This window comes from Schistocerca cancellata, chromosome 2 (assembly GCF_023864275.1).
Source record: "Schistocerca cancellata isolate TAMUIC-IGC-003103 chromosome 2, iqSchCanc2.1, whole genome shotgun sequence".
Taxonomy (NCBI): domain Eukaryota; kingdom Metazoa; phylum Arthropoda; class Insecta; order Orthoptera; family Acrididae; genus Schistocerca; species Schistocerca cancellata.
Window position 1 is genome coordinate 466,382,974 of NC_064627.1, and position 15,003 is coordinate 466,397,976.

At 39.9% G+C, this 15,003-nt stretch overlaps 1 protein-coding gene across 3 annotated transcripts in view; it reads left to right on the forward strand.

Moving 5' to 3' along the window:
• LOC126161975 (dehydrogenase/reductase SDR family member 12-like) overlaps positions 1-15,003 on the forward strand; it is a 90,198-nt gene that overhangs the window by 14,083 nt on the left and 61,112 nt on the right. For all 3 annotated transcript variants that reach the window (XM_049918168.1, XM_049918166.1, XM_049918167.1), the window contains exon 4: positions 10,971-11,104. In XM_049918168.1, coding sequence (XP_049774125.1) covers positions 10,971-11,104 — 134 coding nt within the window. The remainder of the gene's footprint in view (positions 1-10,970; positions 11,105-15,003) is intronic.

A 15,003-nucleotide genomic window follows, 5' to 3' on the forward strand; every position in this document is an offset into this window, starting at 1 on the left:
CTTTAAAGTTTTATCTTTTATTTTTGAGAAACTAAAGTTCAGTGACTCTGGCTGGATCATATAGTGATTTTAAAATGATTTTTATATTTCTTGGATGCCTGCAAGAACATTGTAAATAATACTGGTCAGCCAAATTTGGAACCAGTAGTCGCACTGTCTGATAGAGTTCAGTTAATTCAGTGTGCACAATAAGTATTTATCTGTGATTACACAAAAATTGGTGAAGCATATCTACTCGTAAAGAGATTAGAAATTATTTCCCGTCTTCCTTTTCTGTGATACACAACTTGATAGTACTTTGCTTTACTACAGAACATTGCATTGCTAGGGTAATGTTTATGTATCAAGATTGTTTTGCATAAATACACTATTGCTATTTTTTGGAACTGTATCTTGTTTGCTCTAGTGGGGAGCTAGAGCAGGTAAGATTTTAAATTGGTGAATGCTTGCTGCGGACTGATGCATCATTAGTGTTAATTATTGCAGCGTAAAATCACTGTGGAATGAGTCGCAAGGAAATGTTTTTGTCATTTCAATGTGGGCCACTTTGGTATGAGCAATTTTCTAAATTATTTGCCATAGTAGACACCAATGAATTCCTGTGAACTTTATTGGTCTGTGATTGTAAATAAGAATCAACCAAGCTTATCAGTCATGATAAATTATGAATTTGCATTCAGTAAACAATGTACAATAATTTGGAGAATATGTACTTCACACTGACAGTGAAAACCACAAAACCAGTGGGTGACTGTGTGTTTTCAGTTGATCATTTACGTCATGCTTCCCTTTGCCACTGTGTGCATCACTGTTTAACAACTGTATGCTTGCATACGGATAGCTTCATATTTCACGTAGATGTTTATTCAGATGCACAGCTGTATATGTATGTACGTATTTTCTCTTTAACTGTAGGTTGTTTCTGGGACTGTGTAATGTTAGCATCCAGATAATGTGGTAATTTGCTTGTTGGCATAGGATATCAGTTCGTCATTATTTGAGGTTGAATAACAAGTTCACTATTCTCGTTCTACTGATCAATAGAACAGGAACGATGTACTTTTTATTCAGCCCTACTGAGAAGTACCAGAAAAATCCATAAATAAGTTCATTAGTTCTTGATCGTATTATTGCGTTAATCAGAGATATCATTTTTACTCCAGACTAATGGAGGATTTTCAGATTCAGTAATCCATTACTTAATTATATTTTGTTGTTGTCATACTTATGTGCGGTACTTGGAGATAAGACTTCTCTATATTATTGTAAATAGGCTTAATATCCTTAAAGAACTTGCTATCATTTTTCGGGGTAAATGATTCATATCAAGACTGACTAGTTCTACTATATGACTTTGGCAATACAATATTTTGTAGCTTGAAAAATATTGTAATGTCACTTGCTGCCATTTTAAACTTTGTTCAAGCAAGGACACTTTGGCAAATAAGCTTATTAAAATGACAGAATTATCATTTTATTTCTTTTCACTGATCATTTATTTGTATCTTCTGCATTCTTACGAATCAAAATTATTATGTTGCTGATTTGCTCAGAGTTCAATCATATGACAAATAAGCTTTCATTATGTGATACACGATGGAACTGCTCGTTGCAAATGTTAAATTAGGACAGTTTATCATGTTGGTGATACATTCCCAAGAAAATATATGAAGTCATGTTTTTCTGATCCCTCCTTGTTCAAAATGAAATGTGCAAAATAAACATTTTATGATAATTTCCCAAATCATAATGGATAAAAATACATGAAACATATTTTATAAAGGAATATTAACATTACATCGCTCAGACAGTAAAGACAGCAGTGTGAACGAAAATTCAATGACACTACACCTTCCAGTGTTGTTACTGGTATTTATGTCCACCTCAAAGACGGTAGTACACTCATGTTCAGAAGAAAAAACAGAACACGTTGAATGACTAGAGATAGGACATTCATATTCACAGAACATGTACATTAGTATGTTCTGCAGAAATGACAAGCATTTGATGTCAGCCCAAGTGTTCAAGGTAAACATCTACATCGCGGTGCGACAGCACGTACCAGTAAAATGTGCCTGTGGCTCTCGTCGTCACCATAAACTGAAGGTAATGGATCAATATAAATTGAGCAGACATGCAGGACGCCTTGTAAATATATGCACGAGCCATACCACAGATCAGTAAGTTTGAAAGACGGCACATTATTGGCGTGAGAGAATGTGGTGCATCCATCCGGGAAATTGCTGCTTGTGTGGGACAAAACGTTCTGGCAGTGCATGCAATGGGTGTGTGCAGAATAGTTCACAGGAGGCCATAGAACACGACACAGTGGGTCAGGTCACACTACCCTGGTCACCCTCTGATAAGATTGACACATCTGAATGGCATTGCAGGACAGATCAGCACCATCCTCAGCTCTGGCCCAACACTGGAACACATTGTTCACTATCAGGGGTGACAGTCCGTCGCCATTTATTACAGCATTGGTTTTGTGTGCATCATCCACTTCTCTGCCTGCCTTTGATGAATGTGCAGAAAGGTGATAGATGGCAGTGATGATTGGAATAATGCCACTGGGGACAGGAGTGGCATCAGATACTGTTTTTGGATAAATCCCAGGTCTTTTTGTTTGAAAATGATGGCCATATTTTGGTTCGCTGCAGTCAGGGGGAGGGAGTGGTATCACAGTGACTGCATTCGCACAACATAAAGCACCAACTTGAGGCCTAATGGTGTGGAGTGCTATTGGTTACAAACACAAGTCACAGTTGGTTTGTGTCCATGGCACTGTGACCAGTGTGAGGTATGTGAATGACATAATGTGACCTGTAGCCATACCTTTACTGTGCAATATCCCAGACACTATTTTTCAGCAAGACAATGCAAGAACACATGTTGGTGTTCGAACACATGCCTTCTTGGTGTCACAGGATGTCAGTCTTTTGATCCAGCTCATTAGACTTGTCACCAGTCGGAAATTGTGGCACATGGTGGAACAAAGGGTGCAGTCCCAGCACTGTGACTATGGGTGAACTTGGGATGGCTATACCATAGGATGCCACTCACGCATTATACATGTTGATGCCATCATGCAAGGAACAAGTTATCACGGCCAATGGCAGACCCTGTGTCTACTAGGCAACAGGACATGTACTGAATCAAGGTGACTGAAATGCTAATCATTTCTGCAGAGCAAACTAATGCACTTGTCCTGTGACTATGGACCTCCTGTCTGTAGGCATTCCAGGTGTTCTGTTCTTTTTCTTTTTTTTCTGAACATGAGTGTATAATTGAATCCTAAAAACATCACTTAAAATATTTCCATTAATTCATAGTGATGGGATGGAAAAAAATGATTATTACGAATTACTTCTCATTTACAGCTGGCTGATGCCAGTTTGCAGGGTAGTTACTTCTGAATCCACAGTGGTGTGTGCAGGAAGCTGTGGTATGGAGTCAACAGTACTGTGGTGAGCACAAATTCAAGAATGAATACTCAACAAAAATGGTCCTTATTATTGGGCACTTCTCTTACAGCACTCTGACAAAAATAACCCAGCAGCTGATCGCAGTTAATAAGCAGCAAGAGATAGTGTATGCTGAGGCAGGAGAATATTGCCACAGCACAATGACAGCTAGCGGTTGTGGTGACCTTGCTGACTTAAGTAGGGTGTCAGCTCCAAGGCACAATGAGGCTAGTCAGCTAGGCTGGTGAGCATAGTCTATGACTCAAGGCAGCTGGCAGGAATGTGCAGACTCTGGGAGTTGAACTCGGAACCCTCAGAGGCTGACTGTAGTGTCAAGCAATGGCACCCTCTACCCAGCCTCACCGTGTGGATCCAGTTTGAAGGCTGGAACCATCAGGGATAGCTGATGACTTGTGCAGCAATGGCAGAGACTGGCTGTGGTGTCGTGCAAAGGCACACACTGGCCAGCCTCACTGTGCAGTTCCAGTTTGAAACCAAGAAATATGTGGGTTAGATGATTGCTTGCATAGACTGGCTGGATTGTTGGGCAATGGCACCCACCAACCAGTCACAACCTGTGGATGCAGTTAGAAGCATGGAACCATCAGGCCTAGCTGACGGCTTGCAGATCAGTGGCAGAGACTGGGCAGAATGTTTAAAAAATGGCACCCACTGGCTACCTTCACCTTGCAAATCATGTTTAAAGTCCAGAATCATTAGGACTAGCTCACAGCTTGGATCTCAACAGCAGAGATTGACTGGATTGTCAGGCTGTGGCACCTATTGGCCAGCCTCACTTTGCCGATCCTGTTTGATGCGTGGAACCATCTGGCATAGGTGTCTGCTTGCTGACCAGTGGCGGAGACTGGCTAGAGTGTCAGGCAGTGGCACCTGCCATCCAGCCTTACACTGCTGATACAGTCCAAAGACTGGAATCATCAGGGCTAGCTGATGGCTTGCAGATCTGTATCAGAGACTGGATGTAGTGACAGCAAAGATATCCACTTGCTTGCCACACCTTGTGGATCCAGTTTAAAGCCCAGAACAATCAGGGTTAACCGACAAAATGCAGGTCAGTACCAGAGACTGGCTGGAGTGTCAGATAGTGGTGCCCACTGATCAGCCTCACAATGCATCTCCATTTTGAATCCTGAAACCATCATGGTTAGGTGACAGCTCCCTGATCGGTAGCAGGGACTGGCTGGAGTTTCAGGCAATGGTACTCAGTGGTCAGCCTCGCCTTGTGGCTGCAGCTTGAATCCCAGAGCCACCAGGGCTAGCCGATGACTTGCAGATCAGTGGCAGAAAATGGCTGGAGTGTCACGCAATAGCACCTACTGTCCAGCCTTGCCTTATTGATCCAGTTTGTAACCCAGAACCATCAGGGCTAACAGACGGCATGCAGATCAATGGTGGAGACTAGCTGGAGTGTCAGGCAATGGCTCTTAACTGACCAGCCTCACCTTACAGGTGTAGTTTGAAGCCCAGAACCATCAGAGCTAGGTGACCGTTTGTATCAGTGGTGGAGACTGGCTGGAGTGTCAGACAATGACACACGCTGGCCAGCGTCACCTAGCAGATCCAGTTTGATGTGCAGATCCATCAGGGCTAGCTGACAGTTTGCAGGTCAGTGGCAAAGAGTAGCTTGAGTGTAAGACAATGGCACCCTGTGGCCACTCTCACCTTGCAGATGCAATCTGGAGCCTGGAACCATGAAGGGTAGCTGACGACTCATTATTTAGTGGCTTCACTCAAAGGGTGATACTGCTCAATGAGGCTGCAGTAGCTAGCTGCACATTTGATGGATGACTGGTTTGGAGACTGAGCCAGTCAAATCCCTGGAGCCTGAGGAATGTTGCTACTGGGTGAGCTTGGAGCACTACGGACAGTTGTGTTATTAGAGGAGGTAGTGTCCCATCACATAGCTACCTATAGAAATGCAGTGTTGTGCTACAGCTTGTAACAGTACACTGCACTGCTGATGGTGGAACACTGCTTTTAGGCACTTCAATGCCCAGCAGCAGAATTAAGCCAGCGACTAGCTCACATGTCCTTGGCTGGTAGTAAAGTCCTGCCTGAAGCTGATGTTGCCACATTTCCTCTCCCTTAGGGAGAATTTGTTTCTCTGAATTCCAAGTTGATGCTGAACTTGTGAACTATTAAAACAGTGTGGTGCAACTGTGTCAAAATCTCCTACACTTTGTCTGCAGTTTCTCTCTCTCTCTCTCTCTCTCTCTCTCTCTCTCTCTCTCTCTCTCTCTCTTTCTCTCTCGTGTACACCATTATTTACAAACTGTCTGTTCTTCTTTCCTACACTTGTGGTTACTTTGTAATTATCTTGAAGGCCTTGTCAGCTGCTTCAGTCTCCTGCCACTGTGCAGAGGTAAGAAATATTCATTGTATCACACAAACTTTCCAACTCAGGCCACTGGCATTTCTGAGTGGTTTGTCTGGTCAATGAGTAACCTCAATATAAAATTTCACTGAGTTTTAGCAACCAGCGCTTTAACATGCTTGAATTTTTTTTTTTTTAAAGATACAGTGAAACCTCTTTATAACGTTCCTCCGTATAATGTTTTCCTCTATGTTACATCTGTTTTTTTCGGTCCCGACTAAAAGCCCATATAAACAATGTTAAATTTTCCTCTTTACTGCATTTCCTCTATATTACAATTTCCTCCATGTAATGCTCATATTTTTGGACCCCTGGTCAATTATTTACCTCCTTATAACGTTTAAGTGACTGGATGTAGACGCGTCGTTTTCCGTTCTGTGGATCCACAGTATGCACCGGCTCGGAAAGCCTGCATTCAGCATGTTTCATATGTCAGCGGCAGAACCTGGTTGTGTTACATGTGACGCACATTCTGCTTGCGATCTTTTTGGCACCATTTACTTTCACCCATCCACCTACTGGGCCCCATGTTTTAATTACAAAAAACTTATCGTTTGATACATTGATCATTTGCAAATGAATATCATACTACAGTATTGTGAAAGTTTAAAATGTCATCTATGGCACCATTTGTCAAAGCTGATTAGTGGTATCCCGATCTTCAGTAATGCCCTGTAATTATTATTTGGAAGCCTTCCTCTTTATAGTGTTTTCCTCTATACGGTGTTTAGAATTTGTAGTCCCTTGAAAAACGTTATATAGAGGTTTCACTGTAATAGCTATCACAGTGCTGCATAATCTAGTATGATCTTGAATTTTCCTCCTGTACAAATAACTTATCTATGTTACGTTGGAAATGAGACTCATTTGTAGAGTTATTCTTTTATGCTGTATTCATCTCTCAGGAGCCATGGGCCCAGATGTTCTGCTTTATCCAGTTCCTGACTTAATACACAGCCAAACCCATGATTACTCACAGTGCTTGCCAGCACAATTTGCTTCTCATGATTTGGGGAAACTAATATCATTCTGGTTGTTGGGAACTCTTTCAATTGACTGAACACATAATTATGCCTCGGAGATCAGTGTAATGTCACCCTTTCTTCAGTCGATGAGTGAGAAGCCATGCTATTGTCACAGATTTTGTTATAAACTTCCTGTGATAATTTTCCAGGCCCAAGAAAGGCTGCACCTCTCTTTCTGTACATAGTACCAGAAAACCTGTACAGCTTTAATTTTCCTGAGGTCCATCTGGACACTCTTGCGACTGTTTTTTGTGCTAAGTATTACACTCCTTCCAGTTTGAAGAGACACTTTTCTAGGTTGGGCTTAGATGTGTCACATGCAACCACTTAAATACTTACCTTAGCTCCAATAATGCTCTTTCGTGTTCTTCACAAAGTCAGTTATGTCATCTAAATAGAACATCCACTATCTAGATTTCAGTCCCCGCAGTACCCCATATAAGAGGTTGTGAAACGTGGCTGGTGTGTTTTTCAATCCAAACAGCATGTGCTGATACTGTGTAAATGTTCTGATGGGACCATGGGTGATGGTCTGTTTCTACCTCTAAATGGTGATAACAACTCTGCAGATCCATGGAAGGTAGAAAAATATCTGAATTGTCCCAAATTCTCCATTATATTCCAAATTGGATAAGAATCTGCAACCATATATTTGTTAAGGTACTGACAGTCACAACAAAAGTGCTACATCTTCATTCCATCTTCACGTTTTTTTGGGATAATTACCACTAGCGCTCCCCAGGGACTGGTACTTTTCTCAACAATACCATATTGTAGCTGTTGGTTAATGAATTATTCCATCACAGGTTGCAGGTGATGTGATATAAAAGATACAGTTTACAATACACAGGCAGTTCATTCAGTTGGAGTTCTATGTAGTGTCATTGGGGTTGTTAGCAAAGACCCATCAGGATTAAATAGATCCTCATATTGTAACAGGAACTGCTCCATTGGTATCTTCTCTGCTACTTCCAGGTGTACTATCTTCTGTAATGCTGCTCAACTGGTAACTTGCTTTAGGTTACGGTCCAGATTTGTTCTGTCTAAATCATGTTCCTGGAAGATCTCTAAATTGGGAACAGTTCTATGTATCTGGTGCCAAAGATACCTATCCTGAAAGGGACTATCTTCTCACCATCTAACTCCTGTACACATACAAAACTCCTTCATATTAAGCACCATTCTTCGTTTTTCTGTAAAGGTTCTACTGCATGCAATACATTTATTGGCAGATTATTTCCTGCACGCACATACAGTATTTTTTCAGCACCTTGTGGTACTTTGTTGTCCAAATTTATCCTTGGTGGCCATGCATGCAGTGTAAGTGGTTCCCCTTGCTTCAGGTATGAACCTTGTGGCAGTCTGGACTATTGGCAGTTTCCACCCAGATGGAACAATGTCACAGCGAATTGTACCATGCACCGATATAGATCAGTTTAGCATGATGTTCAAGGAAAATATCTAACCCTAAGATACCACAGTAACCATTGCCTGTATGAGGCTAAACTTCCTTACAAAAACAGAAAATTTTTGACTTATCCTAAAAACTCATTACTGTCAAGTCCTGTAAATGATGTCATTTCCACCCCCTCTACGTTATCTGCATTATATTGGACTCAACCTCTTATTTCCCATGTCGTCCATATTTGCCAGGAACACCTGTGAATGTATGTCCAACAAAAACTTACACTTCCTTCCATCCAGTAAGTTGTGTCATTGTAAGCAAAATTCCACCATCTCACACATTTTGGCTGTGCTTATATTTATTGGGAGCTCCATATGGTGGCTCCAGAGCCACCATTGCCATTTGATGATGTGTTACTGTTCCCACCCCATGTCCACCTATCATGCCCCCTGTTAGGCTTGTCTGCAATCCTGTTCTTGATGACCAGTTTGCCTGCTTTTCTCACAGTATGGTTCGCAGCATTCTTGCCGTGTGTGAACTGTTGTCCCTGTCTGTAACGTGTAAGTTCTGTGGTGAAAATTCCTTTCGATCCCAAACTTGGGCCATTGTGTCTATCTCTTCTAATGCTGTTGCTGCATTGTCTGCCTGCATTTATACCTTATGATTCAATAAGGTCTGAACCACCTCTGTTGTGGTAACATCCACATTTGGTTCATTCATTGCTAAGGCTGTGTTCACAATAAAAAGAAAAATACGACATGAAGGGAATCAAGAGCACAGTCATATTTCCTGCCACTGAACACACCTAATTCTTACAGTTGAGTGTTAAGCATGGAGATTGCCTATATTCCCTTGTATGATGTCCATGTTTCTCTTAAAGTTACCAAGACACAGAATGCCCAACCCTGTCACTTGCAAAAGGTTCATTTTCACACATGTTAAGATGATGTCCCATATGTTGCTTTTAGGTACTGGCTCTTCTTACATCAATGTGACAGCCATCTGATGCCATTGTTGCAGGATTTCCCGAGTGGTGTGTGCACGACACTGTGAGACAGATTCTCCGGTACTGCAGCAAGTACAGTCACAAACGCTGACTCAACAGTAACGTTGTTCATTATTCTGTAACTCTCATACAGCATAGTAGCCCAGGAGCTAGTCACAGCTAGTTAGCAGCAAGTAATGTAGTATGCTAAGGCAGTGGATTACTGCTGCATTCCAACAATGGCTGTCAACTGTGGCACACTTATTGACAAATGTAAGGTGTCAAAGGTGTCAGCTCCACGGCAAAGTGTGACTAGTTAGCTAGGCAGACCAGCATTGTCTGCAGCCTGAGGCATCTGGCAGGAATGTGTAGACACCCTGAGTTGAACCCAGAGCCCTCAGGGTCTGGCTGGAGTGTCAGGTGATGGCACCTAATTGCTGGCCTCACCTTTGCAGATCCAGTTGGAGGCCCAGAACCATCTGAGCTAGCTTGTGGCTCATAGACTGGCAGCTTCACTTAATCGGTAACGCTGCTTGGTGAGATGGTAGTAACTCAGACATACATTAACTGATGACTGGTGTAAAGATTGCTCCATTTGAGTATGTGGTGCCAAAGGAATGCTGCTTCTGGTTGAGCTGGGATCGTTTATACTTGCCCTGGCCGGGTGTGGTATGACAGGGGTTTGCCGGCTGTGGAAATTCAGCATAGTGCTAGGATTTGCTGCAATCTAGTCTACCACTGATATTAGGACACTGCATAGCTGGATTCCTAAGCCAGTGTCCAGGTGCAGAATTTCATCAGTGGCATGCCCATGGCTGGCTACAAAAGACAGTCTGATGCTGATGCTGCAGTGCCAGGAATTGCACAAAGTAAGCAGATTACCAACAACTTAGACACCTTATGGCTAAACTTGAAGAAACATGACTGAGAAATCTGCATGGAGTGTTGATAGGACACAATAATTCTTGCCAAGGTGATACTAATGTGATAGTGGAAGCTAAACAGGAACATAGGTGGAAGGTGATCCCACATTTTTCACATTTGCCCAGTCTTGCCTCCTCAGCCTTCCATCTTTTTCATTCTCTGTTCAAAAACCTATAAAGGAACTTCACTGACTTTGAAGATGTTTTTAACTTTGCTGTGCACCTTGAATTCCTAACAAGAATATTTTCCCATGAATCAAACTGAAAAACTGTGCCATTGTTGGGAGAGAACCATCAGTAATAGAGGAGGATAGAGTACTTGTTGTTTTCTTATGTTGCTTATTTCAAAAGCTCTTATTACAACAGCAAAATTTAACAAACTTTTGTCACCTCATTATGAGTAAATGTGTGGTGCTGATTGTGAAATTGAATATCTGCTAATTACAGTAATGAATAACTGCTTATAGAGCATACAGAAATACCAAGAGGTAAGGAAACAAGTTTCAATTACTAACAGCTGAAACTCAACTATTTAATAATATTTTGCAAGAAAGCTGACTGACTGACAAGAATGTGTGAACTTCTGTGAGAACATCACTGACAACCAAAAGCTGAGTTACATTGATACCTTCATGTTTAATTGTCATTAGAATCAGTTGTCAGTTGTGTCATTTAGACTCACCAGTAGATATAAGTAAACATAAAATCAACAAAATGTTCGCGTATAGTAACTTGGTATCATGATTTTTCTATTTTTCGGATATTTTCAGGAGCCAACAGTGGAATAGGCAAATGTGTGACATTAGAAATAGCAAAAAGAGGTGGAACTGTACACATGGTTTGCAGAAATTCGGAGAGTGCAGATGCAGTTAAGGATGAGATTGTGAAAACAACTCAAAATGAGGTATGAAAAAAAAAATTCTTTCATGGGTACAAAACATGAACGTCATTCCCAAAGTTTTGATAAAGTAGTACAAATTGCTTAGTTTCCAAAAACGTACCTTCAGAGCTTCTAAACAACTCCCCTTTGTCATGTGCTTCTGCAGAACCACTTTTAAAGCTCCATCCCCTGAGAATTTTGAATAACACTTATAGGCATGTATCATTTATTAAAAAAAAAAAGGAAATTGTGTGGGGAGCAGCTAGATATTTTTCATAAAGTGACTTTGGAGGTTTTTGTATTAAATATTCAGGAAATACTTTTGTGTTTGTTATCCTTCAGACGGGTGGAATTTGCATTTGTGGATCAAGATTTGGTGTAGTCCAGATTTAGTCACTTCTGTATTATTTTAAGAAACTTGACAAGTCTTACTCTAGTACACCAATTTGTTTACTCTCCTATGTTCGTGAGGTGTGATCAGGGTGATGTACCATCTTTCAGTGAGGAAAATGTTCACCACACATTTGTCAATACACTTGCTCTGTTATTAGAATAAAAGAAAGGCAACCATTGACCTATAGCTGATGGATGTGTGGCTGGATTAAACTGTTACGGACTCCTTTTGATTCCAGTTGTGTTAAATATTGATTTTGACCTCGCAGAACTGAACATAATGACCATATGTTGATATATCTCCATAAGTTAAGCTTTATATTTTTAGGTTACTTCATATGTTACCAGTTGGCTCCAAACCTTTCTCACATGAAGATTATCATGTAAAATCTTAGTGATGGATTCTAATAAAGCCTAAGAGTATACTGAATGAATGAGCAAGTAGGTGCAGTTGGTATACTCATCAGACAGGCACTGAACACATTATGCATTTCTTTCACTTATGCACACCTTACTGGAATGCTGTCCTTGTATGATGTATTAATTTCAGAAATCTCTCCAAGTATTGGCCCTGGCTCAGCTTTGTAATACTTCAAGTTGTACAACAATTGAAATGCAGTATCTTTCTTTTATCTATATTCAGCAGTAAGAATGCTGAATAATATTACAGAGGTGTGTAATCCATACTGTAACTGAATTAATTAAAAACAGTTACTTATTTGTCAATGAAAATAATCAGTTTTTGAAAACAATATAATTGGATAGATAAAAAAATCTACTCACCAAGCGGCAGCAGGAAAACACACATACAAAAGGTATTGCTTATTTGCTTATGCAAGCTTTTGGAGCCAGTGGCTCTTTCTTCTGGCAAAGTATTGGAGGGGATGAAGAGAGCCGAAGGAAAAGGACTGGTGAAGTTTAGGAAAAGGGGTGGAGTTTTGACCCTGAGCCAGAGTTTTGGGTGACTTTTCGTAAACCTCACCAGTCCTATTCCTTCACCCTCTTCCTTCCCCTTCAACCCTTCTGCCAATGACACTGCCAGGAGGAGGACCCTCTGGCTCCGAAAGCTTGCATATGTAATAGCTTTTGTATGTGTGCTTTCCTACTGCCGCTTCGTGAGTATATATATATGTTTTTACCTATCTATTACTTATCCAGTTTGATCTGTCATCAGTGGAGATGAAAAGATTCGTATGAAAGTTATTGCAGTTGCTTCTTCCATGGATGTTGTCCTGTAGCTTTTTTCTTCAAAGAATCTCTGTAAACTAATGTAATGACCTTGGTATTTATATGTTAATTTACAGTGACTATTTTTTAATAGCTATTTACTCTTAATTAATGTTGACACGTCAGTATGCAATGACAATTCTTTTAACAGCTGTTTACTCTTAATTTACTCAAAATTGCTAATTTCATATTGCCCTGATGAAATCGGTGCATTAGTAAGAGAATGACGTGGATACATATTTTAGTCAAAATAGTTTTCTAAACTTACTGCATGTTACATGCTGGTGAACAATTTTAATTATCTATACTGACACGTGCTGCATGACAATAAAAAGTAGTAATTTCACAAAAAATCAATAGAACTCTCAAATTAAGTATATATGTTTTCATGAGATAAATGTATACTTCTATGGAATGGAAAAATGGAAATGATCTTATGGCGTCAGTGACCGGGAATTCCCAGGTGGGAAGTTTGGCCGCCAGGTGCAAGTCTTATTGAGTGTGACGCCACTTTGAGCGACTTGCACGTTGACAGTGGAGATGAAATGATGATGAGGACAGCACAACACCAGTCCCTGAGGGGAGAAAATCTCCCACCTCAGCCGGGAATCGAACCCAGGCCGCCATGCATGGCATTCCAATGCGTTGACCGTTCAGCTATTGGGGTGGGCTGTGGAATGGAGTTTAAACTGCAGTTGCAATAGCTGTATATTGTAATTTCAGCTACAACTGTACAGCATCTCAGTATGACAGTTTGTCACCAGGCAAACCAAACAGCAACTGATTATGAATATAAATCAAAAATAACATTAAATTTCCTTAACAGTTTAATAATAATAATAATAATAATAATAATAATAATAATAATAATAATAATAATAATAATAATAATAATAATAATAAGAAGAAGAAGAAGAAGAAGAAGAAGAAGAAGAAGAAGATTACATATTGGATAACCACAGCGACTGCATAGAAGCGATGGAAAAAACAGATGCCTATAAATACCTAGGATACAGACAAAAAATAGGAATAGATAATACAAATATTAAAGAAGAACTAAAAGAAAAATATAGACAAAGACTAACAAAAATACTGAAAACAGAATTGACAGCAAGAAACAAGACAAAAGCTATAAATACTTATGCTATACCAGTATTGACCTACTCATTTGGAGTAGTGAAATGGAGTGACACAGACCTAGAAGCACTCAATACACTTACACGATCACAATGCCACAAATATAGAATACATCACATACATTCAGCAACAGAAAGATTCACATTAAGCAGAAAGGAAGGTGGAAGGGGATTTATAGATATAAAAAACCTACATTATGGACAGGTAGACAATTTAAGAAAATTCTTTCTAGAACGAGCAGAAACTAGCAAAATACACAAAGCAATCACTCATATAAATACATCAGCTACACCATTGCAATTTCATAACCACTTCTACAACCCTTTAGATCACATAATATCAACAGATACAAAGAAAGTAAATTGGAAAAAGAAAACACTACACGGCAAGCACCCGTATCATCTGACACAGCCACACATCGATCAAGACGCATCCAACACATGGCTAAGAAAAGGCAATATATACAGTGAGACGGAAGGATTCATGATCGCAATACAGGATCAAACAATAAACACCAGATATTACAGCAAGCATATTATTAAAGATCCCAATACCACAACAGATAAATGCAGACTTTGCAAACAACAAATAGAAACAGTAGATCACATCACAAGCGGATGTACAATACTAGCAAATACAGAATACCCCAGAAGACATGACAATGTAGCAAAAATAATACATCAACAACTTGCCATAAAACATAAACTAATAAAACAACACGTTCCCACATACAAGTACACACCACAAAATGTACTGGAGAATGATGAATACAAATTATACTGGAACAGAACGATTATAACAGATAAAACAACACCACATAACAAACCTGACATCATACTCACCAATAAAAAGAAGAAATTAACACAACCAATTGAAATATCCATACCCAACACAACAAATATACAGAAGAAAACAGGGGAAAAAATTGAAAAATACATCCAACTGGCTGAGGAAGTCAAGGACATGTGGCATCAGGATAAAGTCGACATTATCCCAATTATACTATCAACTACAGGAGTCATACCTCACAATATTCACCAGTACATCAATGCAATACAGCTACATCCAAACATATATATACAATTACAAAAATCTGTAATTATTGATACTTGTTCAATTACCCGAAAGTTCCTAAATGCAATATAACATATACCATACAGTTACAA